Source organism: Staurois parvus, unplaced genomic scaffold (genome assembly GCF_062004578.1).
Source record: "Staurois parvus isolate SC_StPar_1 unplaced genomic scaffold, SC_StPar_1.0 ptg000267l, whole genome shotgun sequence".
In the NCBI taxonomy this organism is placed as follows: domain Eukaryota; kingdom Metazoa; phylum Chordata; class Amphibia; order Anura; family Ranidae; genus Staurois; species Staurois parvus.
Window position 1 is genome coordinate 282,127 of NW_028318063.1, and position 13,938 is coordinate 296,064.

General features: G+C 47.6%; 1 protein-coding gene across 1 annotated transcript in view; it reads left to right on the forward strand.

Annotated features, from left to right (window-relative positions):
- LOC149459222 (NACHT, LRR and PYD domains-containing protein 12-like) overlaps positions 1 to 13,757 on the forward strand; it is a 114,416-nt gene extending 100,659 nt beyond the window's left edge. The window contains exons 12-13 of the mRNA XM_089681436.1: positions 4,496 to 4,660; positions 13,589 to 13,757. Coding sequence (XP_089537562.1) covers positions 4,496 to 4,660; positions 13,589 to 13,757 — 334 coding nt within the window. The remainder of the gene's footprint in view (positions 1 to 4,495; positions 4,661 to 13,588) is intronic.
- Positions 13,758 to 13,938: the final 181 nt, after the last annotated feature.

Genomic DNA, 13,938 nt, shown 5'->3' on the forward strand with positions numbered 1-13,938 from the left:
AGCCACCAATATTGATGAGGTGTACAATAAATATAGAAAGGAGTATTTCAGCAAGGCAAGCACTAAGGCGGATTCTATCGTTGAATCCAAGCCTAGGACATGTAAGAAATCCACCAATCAACATAGCTTAGCGTTCTGTACCAGGTTCAGTCAGAAAGCCTTTGATATTAAGAGAACCCTCAACAAATATTGGGGTATCCAAGTTCAGGATCCCCTCCTTTCTGCGCACATTCCTCCACAGCCAGAAGTGATTTTTCATCCTCCTCGAGATTTGAGAAGCATAATAGCCTCAAGCAGATTTAAACTTTCCACCAAACCTCCTATACCAGGATGGAGTACTCTGACCAGAAAGGTAGTTATACATGTGGGGTGCCCAACTGTAGGGCATGTGAATATATGTGGCACAGGAAGAAGTAATTTCTTGGAGTCGATGGGAAGGCACATTACATCAAACAGTTCATGAACTGTGGGACACAGTTTGTCATTTACTGTTTAGTTTGCCCTTGTGGGCTTTTGCACGTGGGCTGCACTTCACAATCTCTCTGAATCAGATTTGGAGAACAAAAGCAGAATATACTTAATGGATTTTACAAACATACGGTGTCTTGTCATTTTAGCGATGTACATGATGAGAGTCCCAAGGGACTCAAAGTATTTGGCATAGAAGCCATACAGGGGGAAATTGACACGGGTAGAAAGCTCTGCAAGCTTTGCAAAACGGAATCCTTTTGGATACATCAGTTGGGTTCCCAAGGGTCTTAATAACCCATTAGACATCCAGTCTTTAGTATGGTTGATAGATCTTCCAGGGGTGGCATCATTGACAGTCACCACCGTTGCCTCTCTGCAGCTTTTCACTAGGCATGTCGTGTAGCACCTCGGCATATTGATATACCTCCCAGGTGCCAGGTTCTCACCATGTGCATGTGAATATACTGTATATGACACTATTAGATCCCATGTAGAGATTCTTTTTACAAGGGCCCTACATCCCCCCGATGAAACTTTCTCCATGGGCCGGCTGAGCAGTTGTTCGTCCTTTCATGTATACATCCGTTTAGTGCTTATTTACATGTGATTTTCATTACATCCTTTTTGAATATATATATACACATTATTTTGCATTTTTTTTGCATTCCCTATATGGTTTTTAGATACATGATTTTATAAGTTTATTTTTATATCATTTTATATTTTGCATACCTTGTTTATATTTTGTGTTTTTGAACAGCATATATACTTTTAGATCTATTCAGTATTTTATTCATGATATTATATATATTCTCTTTGGGTTAGCCCATGCCGTACATGTTTGGACAACCTCTCTTCAACCCCTCCATTATCACTAACACACATCCTGTTTATGTTTTCGGGTTTTTCAGCTTCTGGCCCTTTACTACACAGCCACCCCCCTTTTTGGAGTTGTAAATTATGCCACTCAATGGTGCACTTCTGCCCTTGATGTGACGTAGTTCAGGTGTGCTCCCATCTTGATGTGCGGGACATGGCGTGTGCTCTTCTAATTGTATGGAGGGGCGCGCATGCGCAGTAACAGAGTTGCACGTATGATGGATTGAACAGTGCTACATGAGATATTCAAAGTTTAAGAAAAAATTTTATAACCTAACCCTGCGTTACACTTATCAACAATTTTATCCCTGACCTATCTATTGTGCTCCTTGGCCTTAATGATGCTGTTTGTTCACTAATATTCTATACTAACCTCTGAGGGCTGCACAGAACAGCTGTATTTATGCTGAGATTAAATTACGCACAGGTGGACTCTATTTACTAATTTGGTAATTTCTGAAGGCAATTGTATCTAGTTCAACCCTAAAAAAAACTTAAATAATAAAAGTATTAATAAATAATAAAAATTGATCCACAGGAAGGCAAGAAACCCAGCAAAGCAATGATCAAATTTGCTTATGCAGGAGAAAAAATTCCTTCCTGACCCTCCGAGAGGCAATCAGATATTCCCTGGATGAACTTTACCTATAAATGTTAGTATCCAGTTATATTCTGTGTATCTAAGAAAGAATCCAGGACTATTTTTAAAGCAATCTACTGAGCTGGCCAGGGAGTCTATTCCACATTTTCACAGATCTTACTGTGAAGAAACCTTTCCATGTTTGGAGATGAAATTTATTTTCCTCCAGACGTAAAGAGTGCCCCCTTGTCCTCTGTGATGACCTCAGGATGAATAACTCTACACCAAGTTCACTATATGAACCACTGATGTATTATACATGTTGATCATATCCCCCCTTAATCTCATCTTCTCTAGAGAGAATAAATTCAGTTCCTCTAATCTTTCCTCATAGCTGAGCTCCTCCATGCCTCTTATCAGTTTGGTTGCCCTTATCTGTACTTTCTCCAGTTCCCCAATGTTCTTTTTGTGAATTGGTGCCCAAAATTGAACTGCATATTCCAGATGAGGTCTTACTAATGATTTGTACAGGGGTAAAATGATATCTCTCTCTCCGGAGTCTATACAGGTGAAACTCGAAAAATTTGAATATCGTGCAAAAGTTCATTTCACTAATGCAACTTCAAATGTGAAACTAATATACTGTATGAGATTAGAGTGGGACACTTTGAGCCTAGAATATTGCACCTTTTCACAATATTCTAATTTTCTGAGATTGTGGATTTGGGGTTTTCATGAGCTGCAAGCCATAATCATCACAATTATGACAAATCACGGCTTGAACTATCTTGCTTTGCATGTAATGAGTCTATCTCATATATTAGTTTCACCTTTTAAGTTGCATTACTGAAATAAATCAACTTTTGCATGATATTCCTATTTTTCGAGTTTCATCTGTACCTCTTTTAATACAAGAGATGATTTTGCTTTTTTTGGCATTGCATGTCATTATTAAGCTTGTGATCTACCAGAACTCCCAGATCCTTCTCCACCATTGATTCCCCCAGTTGTACTCCCCCTAGTATGTGTGATGCATGCATATTCTTAGCCCCCAAGTGCATAACCTTACATTTACCAACATTAAACCTCATTTGCCATATAGTTGCCCAATTAAACAGTGCATTGAGGTCAGCTTGTAAGTTGGAGACAACATGTAATGACGTTGTTCCACTGCACAGACTGGTATCATCTGCAAAGACTGAAATGGTATTTTTAGTCCCAGACCCTATATTGTTTATAAATATATTAAACAGTAAGGGTCCCAACACTGAACCTTGGGGTACACCACTGACAATCCTAGCCGATTCAGAGTATGAATCATTAACCACTACTCTCTGAATACGATCTTTTAGCCAGTTTTCTATCCATTTACATATGGATTTTTCCAAGCCTGTAGACTTTACCTTACACATTAGCCGTGTGTGGGGGGAACTGTGTCAAACACTTTTGCAAATTCAAAGTATACCGCGTCCACCACCACCCCTCTGTCCAAGGTTTCGTTATGCTGACGCCTTAATGGTTTCCTTCACTGGAACTAAGGGACCAAGCCCAACCCCTGTGAAACAACCCCACACCATAATTCCCCCTCCACCAAACTTTACACTTGGCACAATGCAGTGAGGCAAGTACAATCCTCCTGGCAACCACAGCACCCAGACACATCCATCAGAATGCCAGACAGAGAAGCAAGATTCATCACTACAGAGAACATGTCTCCACTGCTCTGGAGTCCATTGGCAGCATGTCTTACACCACTGAATCCGATGCTTTGCATTGCACTTGGTGATATAAGGCTTAGATGCAGCTGCTCAGCAATGGAAATGCATTCCATGAAACTCTCTATGCTCTGTTGTGCTAATCTGAAGACCACACAAAGTTTGAAAGTCTTTAGCTATTGACTCTGCAGACAGTTGGCGACTTCTGCGCACTGTGCACTTCAGCACGTGCTGGCCCTGCTCTGTCATTTTACGTGGCCTTCCACTTCATGGCTCAGTTGCTGTTGTTCCCAGTTGCTTCCACTTTGACCACTAACAGTTGACCGCAGAATATTTAGTAGCAAGGAAATTTCAGGGATGGACTTATTGCACAGGTGGCAATGTATCACTGTACCAAACTTGAGTTCACTGACCTCCTGAGTGCGACCCATTCTTTCACAAATATTTGTAGAAGCAGTCTGCATACTTAGGTGCTTGACTAATCACTAGCAATGCTGATCCTGGCCTCATACTGTCTACTGACATGGTTCATGCTCCATACACAAGGAGATTATAGCACAACACGTGTCATTTCAGTGGTATTTTGTGGTCATCCGGTATATGGAAATATCACCGTCTCTACACATGGAGGACAATATTGGGGTGTCTACATTACATTACATAACATTGTATTATAAAATTATATTTCCTGGAGTCTTATAAAGTGATCTAATATAAATTATTCCAATAAAGAGAAATGAGCTCCATTCATGCTAAGAATAGTTACATTCATTCATTCTGGGGTTATATTAATTTTGTTTTGTTAACATGCTTCATTTTCTTCTGGTAACATTCTTCTCTTCTTCTACAGTCTACATATTACTCACCTGACAGACAGTTCCTGCCCCCACCTGGCATCTGGAATAAGAAATAACCAGACACTGAGGACACTGAACCTGTCTGGGAACAATCTGGAGGGTCCTCATTTCGGTGATCTGATGGCAGCTCTGACAACAAGTCGGATAGAGGAATTAAAGTGAGTATAACAGGACTGACTGAGACAATAAAAATCTGGGACAGTTTTATATCTAAATCACATAAATTTAAAGACTATTAGTGTGCCTTAAAAGGTAATTGATGGATAACAAAAGGGGGCACCATCATCCCATAATGACTATGAAAAGGGGAGGGGAGGAAAGGGGGGAGGGGAGAAAAGGGGGGAGGGGAGAAAAGGGGGGAGGGGAGAAAAGGGGGGAGGGGAGAAAAGGGGGGAGGGGAGAAAAGGGGGGAGGGGAGAAAAGGGGGGAGGGGAGAAAAGGGGGGAGGGGAGAAAAGGGGGGAGGGGAGAAAAGGGGGGAGGGGAGAAAAGGGGGGAGGGGAGGGGGGAGAGAAGGGGAGGGGAGGAAAGGGGGGAGAGAAGGGGAGGGGAGGAAAGGGGGGAGAGAAGGGGAGGGGAGGAAAGGGGGGAGAGAAGGGGAGGGGAGGAAAGGGGGGAGAGAAGGGGAGGGGAGGAAAGGGGGGAGAGAAGGGGAGGGGGGGAAAGGGGGGAGAGAAGGGGAGGGGGGGAAAGGGGGGAGAGAAGGGGAGGGGGGGAAAGGGGGGAGAGAAGGGGAGGGGGGGAAAGGGGGGAGAGAAGGGGAGGGGGGGAAAGGGGGGAGAGAAGGGGAGGGGGGAAAGGGGGGAGAGAAGGGGAGGGGGGAAAGGGGGAGAGAAGGGGAGGGGAGGAAAGGGGGGAGAGAAGGGAGGGGAGGAAAGGGGGGAGAGAAGGGGAGGGGAGGAAAGGGGGGAGAGAAGGGAGGGAGGAAAGGGGGGAGAGAAGGGGAGGGGAGGAAAGGGGGAGAGAAGGGGAGGGGAGGGAAGGGGGGAGAGAAGGGGAGGGGGAGGGAGGAAAGGGGGGAGAGAAGGGGAGGGGAGGAAAGGGGGGAGAGAAGGGGAGGGGGAGGAAAGGGGGAGAGAAGGGGAGGAAAGGGGGGAGAGAAGGGGAGGAAAGGGGGAGAGAAGGGGAGGAAAGGGGGGAGAGAAGGGGAGGAAAGGGGGGAGAGAAGGGAGGAAAGGGGGGAGAGAAGGGGAGGAAAGGGGGAGAGAAGGGGAGGAAAGGGGGGAGAGAAGGGAGGGGAGGGGAGGAAAGGGGGGAGGGGAGGAAAGGGGGAAGAGGAGGGGAGGGGAGGAAAGGGGGGAGGGGAGGGGAGGAAGGGGGGAGGGGAGGAGGAAAGGGGGAGGGGAGGAAAGGGGGGAGGGGAGGAAAGGAGGGGAGGGAGAAAGGAGAGGAGAGGAGGGAAGGAGGGAGGGAGGGAGAGGAAGGGAGGGAGGGAAGGAGAGGAGGGAGGGAGGGAGGAAGGAGAGGAGGGAGGGAGGGGGGGGTGGAGGGGAGGGAGAGGGAGGGAGGGAGGGAGGGAGGGAGGGAGGGGAGGAGAGGAGGGAGGGAGGGAGGGGAAGGAGAGGAGGGAGGGAGGGAGGGGAAGGAGGGAGGGAGGGAGGGAGGGAAGGAGAGGAGGGAGGGGAAGGAGAGGAGGGAGGGAGGGAGGGGAAGGAGAGGAGGGAGGGAGGGAGGGGAAGGAGAGGAGGGAGGGGAAGGAGAGGAGGGGGGAAGGAGAGGAGGGAGGGAGGGAGGGGAAGGAGAGGAGGGGGGAAGGAGAGGAGGGAGGGAGGGAGGGGAAGGAGAGGAGGGAGGGGAAGGAGAGGAGGGAGGGGAAGGAGGGGAAGGAGAGGAAGGAGGGGAGGGAGGGGAAGGAGAGGAGGGGAGGAAGGAAAGGAGGGAGGGGAAGGAGGGGAAGGAGGGGAGGAAGGAGGGGAGGAAGGAGGGGAGGAAGGAGGGGAGGGAGGAAAGGAGGGAGGAAAGGAGGGAGGGGAAGGAGGAAGGGAAGGAGGGAGAGGAGGGAGAGGAGGGAGAGGAGGGAGAGGAGGGAGGGAGGGAGAGGAGGGAGAGGAGGGAGAGGAGGGAGAGGAGGGAGAGGAGGGAGGGGAGGGAGGGGAAGGAGGAAAGGAGTGGGAAGGGAGGAAAAGAGGAAGGGGAGAGGGGAAGAGGAAGGAGGAAGGGGAGAGAGGAAGGGGAGAGGGGAAGAGGAAGGAGGAAGGAGGAAGGGGAAGAGGAAGGGGAAGAGGAAGGGGAAGAGGAAGGGGAAGAGGAAGGGGAAGAGGAAGGGGAAGAGGAAGGGGAGAGGGGAAGAGGAGGGGGAAGGGGAGAGGGGAAGAGGAGGGGGAAGGGGAGAGGGGAAGGGGAGAGGGGAAGAGGAGGGGGAAGGGGAGAGGGGAAGAGGAGGGGGAAGGGGAGAGGGAAAGAGGAGGAGGAAGGGGAAGGGGAGGAGGAGGAGGAAGGGGAAGGGAGAGGGGAAGGGGAGGAAGAAAAGGGAGGGTAAACATATAAAAAAAGAGAGAAATGGATGAAAAAGTCTAAAAAACAAAATAAATAGAACAGTAACAAAGAAAAAGGCCTCAGAATCAGACAGCAAGTAAGCAAACTTCAAGATTTCAACCATTTGCTAATATTAACCAAAAACACAGTCAGCCAAAAATGCTCACTTGAAGAACTGCACAAACAGATGTAACAAGGTTAGCTCGGCAGCGGGTGTGTGTGACCCCCTGGATGGGTGCACAACACAAAAAGATAGGCACAGCACAACAATAGTGGAGGTGAAAACAAACAGGTGCAATTTATTTACAATATTTACAGAAAAAATGATAAACAAAAAGAGACATCAAAATAAATCCTGGCCAACTTGGCTACTTACTGCAACAACAGCTTTTCCCTAGCTACCCACTAGGTACAGCCTGCTGCTATACCTAGTTGCTAGTACTGGGAGGTTAGCCACACAGGCTTTGGTCTCTCTGCACACAGATAACAGGCCAGCTCCCCAGACAGTTCAGGCACAGATCTGATTCCAGGGTGGAGCAACTCCCTAAGCACTCTGGGAAGCTTTATACAAGTGTTAATGAGCCCACTACCTTCAGCTGGGCTCATTATCTCAGTGCTGAAGGACTCAGCACTTCCCTCTAGTGGTACAAATCCCCATAAACCCTGAATCTCGGACAAATATATCGTCCATCCAGGACGCAACCAGGTGATTTCACCTGCCTACTGTCACATACCCCCCCCTCTTGTTTCAACCTTGGGGTTGTAACACCAGTAGCCAGGCAGGCATGTACCCGGGATAAAGCATCCACATTTCCCATCTGAACACCGGGGCGATGCTTCACCGTGAAGGTAAATTCCTGTAGGGCCAGAAACCACCTATTTACCCTTCTATTGGTGTCCTTATTTTGAGCCATCCATTTCAAGGGAGCGTGATCTGTGATCAGGTCAAAATGTCTGCCCAGCAGATAGTACCGAAGGGAATCTAGGGCCCACTTTACCGCTAAACACTCCTTCTCAATCGTGGCGTAATTTTCCTCGTGAGACTTTAGCTTTCGGCTGAGATAGATTACCGGGTGCTCCTCCCCCTGCCAAACCTGGGACAGCACTGCTCCTAAGCCAACATTGGATGCATCTGTCTGGACCACAAAGTCTTTTGAGAAGTCTGGTGAGTATAGGACTGGCTGGCTACATAAGGCCCTTTTAAAAGACAGGAAGGCTGCTTCAGCCTCAGGGGACCACTTAACCATTACAGACTCCTTCCCTTTTGTCAGGTTGGTTAGGGGTACTGCCATAGAAGCAAAATGGGGAATGAATCGCCGATAGTAGCCAGCAATTCCTAGAAAAGCCCGTACCTGCTTTTTGTTATTTGGGCGTGGCCAATTCTGTATTGCTTCCACTTTGTTTATCTGAGGTTTTATTACCCCTCTCCCAATAGTGTACCCCAGGTACTTGGCCTCCTCCTGTCCAATCGTACACTTCTTTGGGTTGGCCGTAAACCCAGCTTTCCATATTGAGTCTAGCACAGCCTGAACTTTTGGCAAATGTGAGGCCCAGTCTGCGCTATGGATAATCACATCGTCCAAGTACGCTGCAGCATACTTCTGATGGGGACGAAGAATCTGATCCATTTTTCGCTGAAAGGTGGCCGGTGCATTCTGTAACCCGAACGGCATTCTTTTATACTGGAATGACCCTTCTGGGGTTACAAATGCAGTCTTCTCCTTTGCCGACTTAGCTAGGGGAATTTGCCAATAACCTTTCGTCAAGTCTAGTGTTGTCATGTACCGGGCTGCTCCCAGTCGGTCGATTATTCATCTATCCTTGGCATGGGGTAGGTGTCAAATTTTGTAACTTTATTCAACTGTCGAAAGTCGTTACAAAATCGCCAGCTCCCATCTGGTTTGGGCACCAACACTATGGGGCTGGACCAGTCACTTTGGGACTCCTCTATCACCCCCAAATCTAGCATTCTCTGTACTTCCCCATGTATTGCCTCCCGTCGAGCCTCTGGGATTCTATAGGGTTTCAGTTTTACTCTTTCACCCGGTGGGGTGATAATGTCATGCTCCACCCCCGAGGTTTGTCCCGGCAGCTCAGAAAAAACCTCTGTGTTGCGGAGCACAAACTCTTTAGCCTCCTGTTTTTGAATTGTAGACAAGGTGACTGCTATTCCAACCTCCGGAACCAAGCAGTTAGATGGCGCTGGTGACAAACCCTCAGCAACTAGGGATTCCCTGTCCCTCCAGGCCTTTAGCAGATTGATGTGGTAGATCTGCTCCGGTTTCCGCCTTCCTGGTTGTCTGACCCTGTAATTCACCTCACTCACTTTCTCAATCACCTCGTATGGGCCATGCCATTTGGCCAGGAATTTGCTTTCAACCGTAGGGATTAGCACTAGCACTCTATCTCCTTCAGCAAACGACCTGGTCCGGGCCCCCCGATTGTACACCCTCTGCTGCGCTAACTGTGCTTGGGACCAATGTTCCTTTACGATAGGCATGACCTGGGCAATTCTATCTTGCATTTGGGCGACGTGCTCAATCACACTCCGGTGGGGAGAACTCTCACTTTCCCAAGTTTCCTTGGCGATATCTAACAGCCCCCTTGGGTGTCTCCCATAGAGCAACTCAAATGGTGAAAACCCTGTGGAGGACTGGGGTACCTCCCGGATGGCAAACATCAAATAGGGTACTAAATAATCCCAACCCTTTCCATCCTTATCTACCACCTTCCTTAGCATTTGTTTCAGGGTTTTGTTGAACCTTTCCACCAACCCGTCAGTTTGGGGATGATACACAGAGGTGCGCAACTGTTTTACCTTGAACAGTTTGCAGAGCTCTTTCATCACCCGGGACATAAAGGGGGTTCCCTGGTCCGTCAGCAGTTCCTTTGAAATACCCACTCGGCTGAAAACGAGGAATAGCTCCTTAGCTATTGTCTTGGCAGAGGTATTTCGGAGTGGAATTGCTTCTGGATAGCGGGTGGCATAGTTGAGTATGACCAACAGGTACTGATGCCCCCTAGCGGATTTCACCAGCGGACCTACCAAATCCATGGCAATCCTTTCAAAGGGGACCTCAATGATGGGAAGAGGTACCAGTGGACTACGGAAATGGGGCATAGGGGCCGACTTCTGACACACAGGGCAAGAGGAACAGTAATTTTCCACCTCCTTAATGACCCCAGGCCAATAGAACCGCTGCAGTACTCTTTCCCGTGTTTTCTCCGCCCCCAAATGACCCCCAAGGATGTGTCCATGGGCCAACTCCAACACCAACTTCCTGTAAGGTCTGGGCACCACCAGTTGCTCAATGGTTTCTTCTGCCCCCTGAGCAACTCGATAGAGTAGGTCCCTTTCCACAAGGAAGTATGGATAAGCAGCAGTTTTCTCAGGACTCACTAGTTGGCCATCTACTTTTACTACATTTTCCCGGGCTTTTATCAGCGTGGGGTCTTTCAGCTGTTCGGTGGCAAAATTTTCCCTATGCACCTCTAAGTCCGAGAAATCCAAAACCGGCAGATTTTCATCTGAGGAGGTGGGCTCCTCCCCAGTTCCTTGGGTCTCCCCAGCTAGTACCGACAAGGGGAACTTGGGAGAGACCTCACCACACTCAGACGCTTTCTGGGATTCACCTTCCTGGTCTGCAGGGGAGACAGTGGGGGGGTCAGAACAATCCCAGAGTTCCCAGAATTTTGGAAAATCCCTCCCCACAATGGCATCATGTGGTAAATGAGGTACCAATCCTACCTGATGAGACAGGTTACCTTTGGGGGTCTCAAAAAACACAGTAGCCACGGGATACTCCCTAGTGTCCCCATGCACACAAATCACTGCCACCTTTTTATGCCCAGAGACCTTTGTAGTGACCATCTCCTCTCTTATCAAGGTTACCAAGCTACCTGAATCCAGCAACCCCACAATATTATTTCCATTAACAGTCATTTTGCACAAATGTTTCTCAGTGCCCGGGCTGGCCGTGCATACCACTGTCGCAAACAGCGACTGACGTCTATTGCTCAGAAAGTCACACTGCATAGGCTCATCCACCACTGGGCAATTAGCTGCAATATGTCCCTCTTGCCGGCAGCAGTAACAAATAATTTTTTTCACCGCTTCTTGCGGCCTTGGCCTTCCTGGCCGCTCTTGCCAGACATTGGGTAATACTCCCACCCTCTCACTCTCTCCACCCTCACCCCTTGTAGTCATCTTACCCGCCGCTGGGGATGGTCTGGTCTTAGGGTGGAAAGTCCGTGAGTCTCTGGAAGAGGAGGTCAGGTTCTCAGTAGCCAAGTATCTCTCCACTAGATCCACCAGCTTGTCTGCAGTTTCTGGGTCTCCATGGCTGACCCACTTTTGAATAGTATTAGGCAGAGACCTTAGGAACCGATCCATGACGACACGTTCCACAATTTTTGGGGCGGTCAAAGTCTCTGGCTGCAGCCACTTCCTGCTCAGGTGAATGAGATCATACATCTGTGACCTGGGAGGTTTCCCAAGCCGAAAAGTCCAATTATGTACCCGCTGAGCACGGACAGCGAGGGTAACACCCAACCGGGCCAAAATTTCCACTTTTAGCACATCATAGTTTTTGGCTTGGTCCGGCTCCAGGTCATAGTAAGCTTTTTGCGATTCTCCAGTTAATAATGGGGCCATCAATCCAGCCCACTGTTCTTTAGGCCACTTTTCCCTTTCAGCAGTCCTTTCAAAGGTGGTTAGAAACACCTCCGGATCATCCTCTCCAGTCATTTTTGGCAATAAACGGCCCACAGAAAATGATGGTGTTTTACCAGAATCATCACCAGCCTCAGTCTGCTGCCTCTGCTGGAGCTGCTTCAAAACAGCCTCAATTTGTTTCTGGTGTTTCTGGTCCTGTTGCACCAGCAATTCCCTATGGCGGACCTCTGCTTGTTCCAAGGCCTTCTGCTGGGCTGCAATGCTCTGCTGGAAACTTGCATTTGCCTGCTGTTGATTGGCATTTGCCTGTTGTTGATTGGCATTTGCCAGAGCCAACTGTCTGATTATCTCCTCCATGCTGGCCTTTAGTTACCACAACTGCCCGCCGTCCTCCACCATATGTAACAAGGTTAGCTCGGCAGCGGGTGTGTGTGACCCCCTGGATGGGTGCACAACACAAAAAGATAGGCACAGCACAACAATAGTGGAGGTGAAAACAAACAGGTGCAATTTATTTACAATATTTACAGAAAAAATGATAAACAAAAAGAGACATCAAAATAAATCCTGGCCAACTTGGCTACTTACTGCAACAACAGCTTTTCCCTAGCTACCCACTAGGTACAGCCTGCTGCTATACCTAGTTGCTAGTACTGGGAGGTTAGCCACACAGGCTTTGGTCTCTCTGCACACAGATAACAGGTCAGCTCCCCAGACAGTTCAGGCACAGATCTGGTTCCAGGGTGGAGCAACTCCCTAAGCACTCTGGGAAGCTTTATACAAGTGTTAATGAGCCCACTACCTTCAGCTGGGCTCATTATCTCAGTGCTGAAGGACTCAGCACTTCCCTCTAGTGGTACAAATCCCCATAAACCCTGAATCTCGGACAAATATATCGTCCATCCAGGACGCAACCAGGTGATTTCACCTGCCTACTGTCACACAGAATATTCACCTGTGGTCGGCGTCCTTAAATACCCTCCACCAGGTCAGCTCTCCCGAGTCCGCAGGCACGGGAACCCCGGCACATGCACAGTAACAATGGTGCAGCCAGACCACAGAAGAGCCAGAGCTCTTTTTCCTCTCCCCCTTTCCCTGTTTTTATTGTTTCCTGTTGGGTTTGTTTTTCCTTTTTCTTATCTGTTTTCTCTTTTTTTGGGTCCCTCCTTTACCTCCCCCAAACCCCTCCCTTTTTGTTCCTTTCCTTTCTTAATTCCTTCCCTTGTTTCTTACCTCCCTTTCCCTCCCCTTTTGCTCCTCCCCCCCAGTTTTTTTTTTCTTTGCTTTTTATTCTTTTGTACTACTATGGTTATTTACCGTTTGATTTCCGAGCCTGTCATTGGGGGCATTCTGGCCGTTTTTTGTGCCCCCCATGCTGCCCCAGCGGAAGTTGAAGCATCCTCACCTGGTCCTTGTTGGAAAGCAACCAGCAACACAATTCAGTACTTTTGTACCCTCAGTTTATTGTATTGTATTTTGTGTTATGTTGTATAAATATCCTTTTATCATCTGGAATCTGCTTATCTGACCTGTGCGGTCAGTGATCAGTATGGAGAATTATGTGTGACCTAATATGAGCTATGTTTTGTTGAACTGCCAATTGTTTTATGTATACTGGTTTTAAAAAACTTAAACAATTTGTATATTAACTATATTAATCTTCTGGTCCCTGGGTACTGAGATAGTCCATCTTACCTTGAGCATTTCTGCTCCTTTTTTGTCTTTTCATAAATCAAATAAATAATATGTATAATGTAGCCAATCCTGGAACTCTGATAACATTTTTCTAACAAAATTCTATTTACTAGAGTTTTATCAAATAATCTAATATAAATGATTTTGATGAAGAGAACTTAATTCCATTCGTGTAGAGAATAGTCACAATTATTCCTGGGGAGAAATTAATTTTCTTCTGATAACATTCTTCCCTTCTACAGTTTCAATGGTAATCAATTGACAGACAGTTCCTGCCTCCACCTGGCATCTGGAATAAGAAATAACCAGACACTAAGGATACTGGATCTGACTATGAACGATCTGGAGGGTCCTCATTTCAGTGATCTGATGGCAGCTCTGACAACAAGCCGGATAGAGAAATTAGAGTGAGTATAACTGGACTGACTGAGGAAATAATATCCTGGGAAAGGTTTTCATCTAAACTACATAAACATATAATGTAGCCAATCCCCGACTGTTGTCTGATTCTTGGATCATATCACACTCTGTTATCAGCCATGAAATAATCATTTGATCATATGATCGCCATCTTTATATAAACATCCTTCCA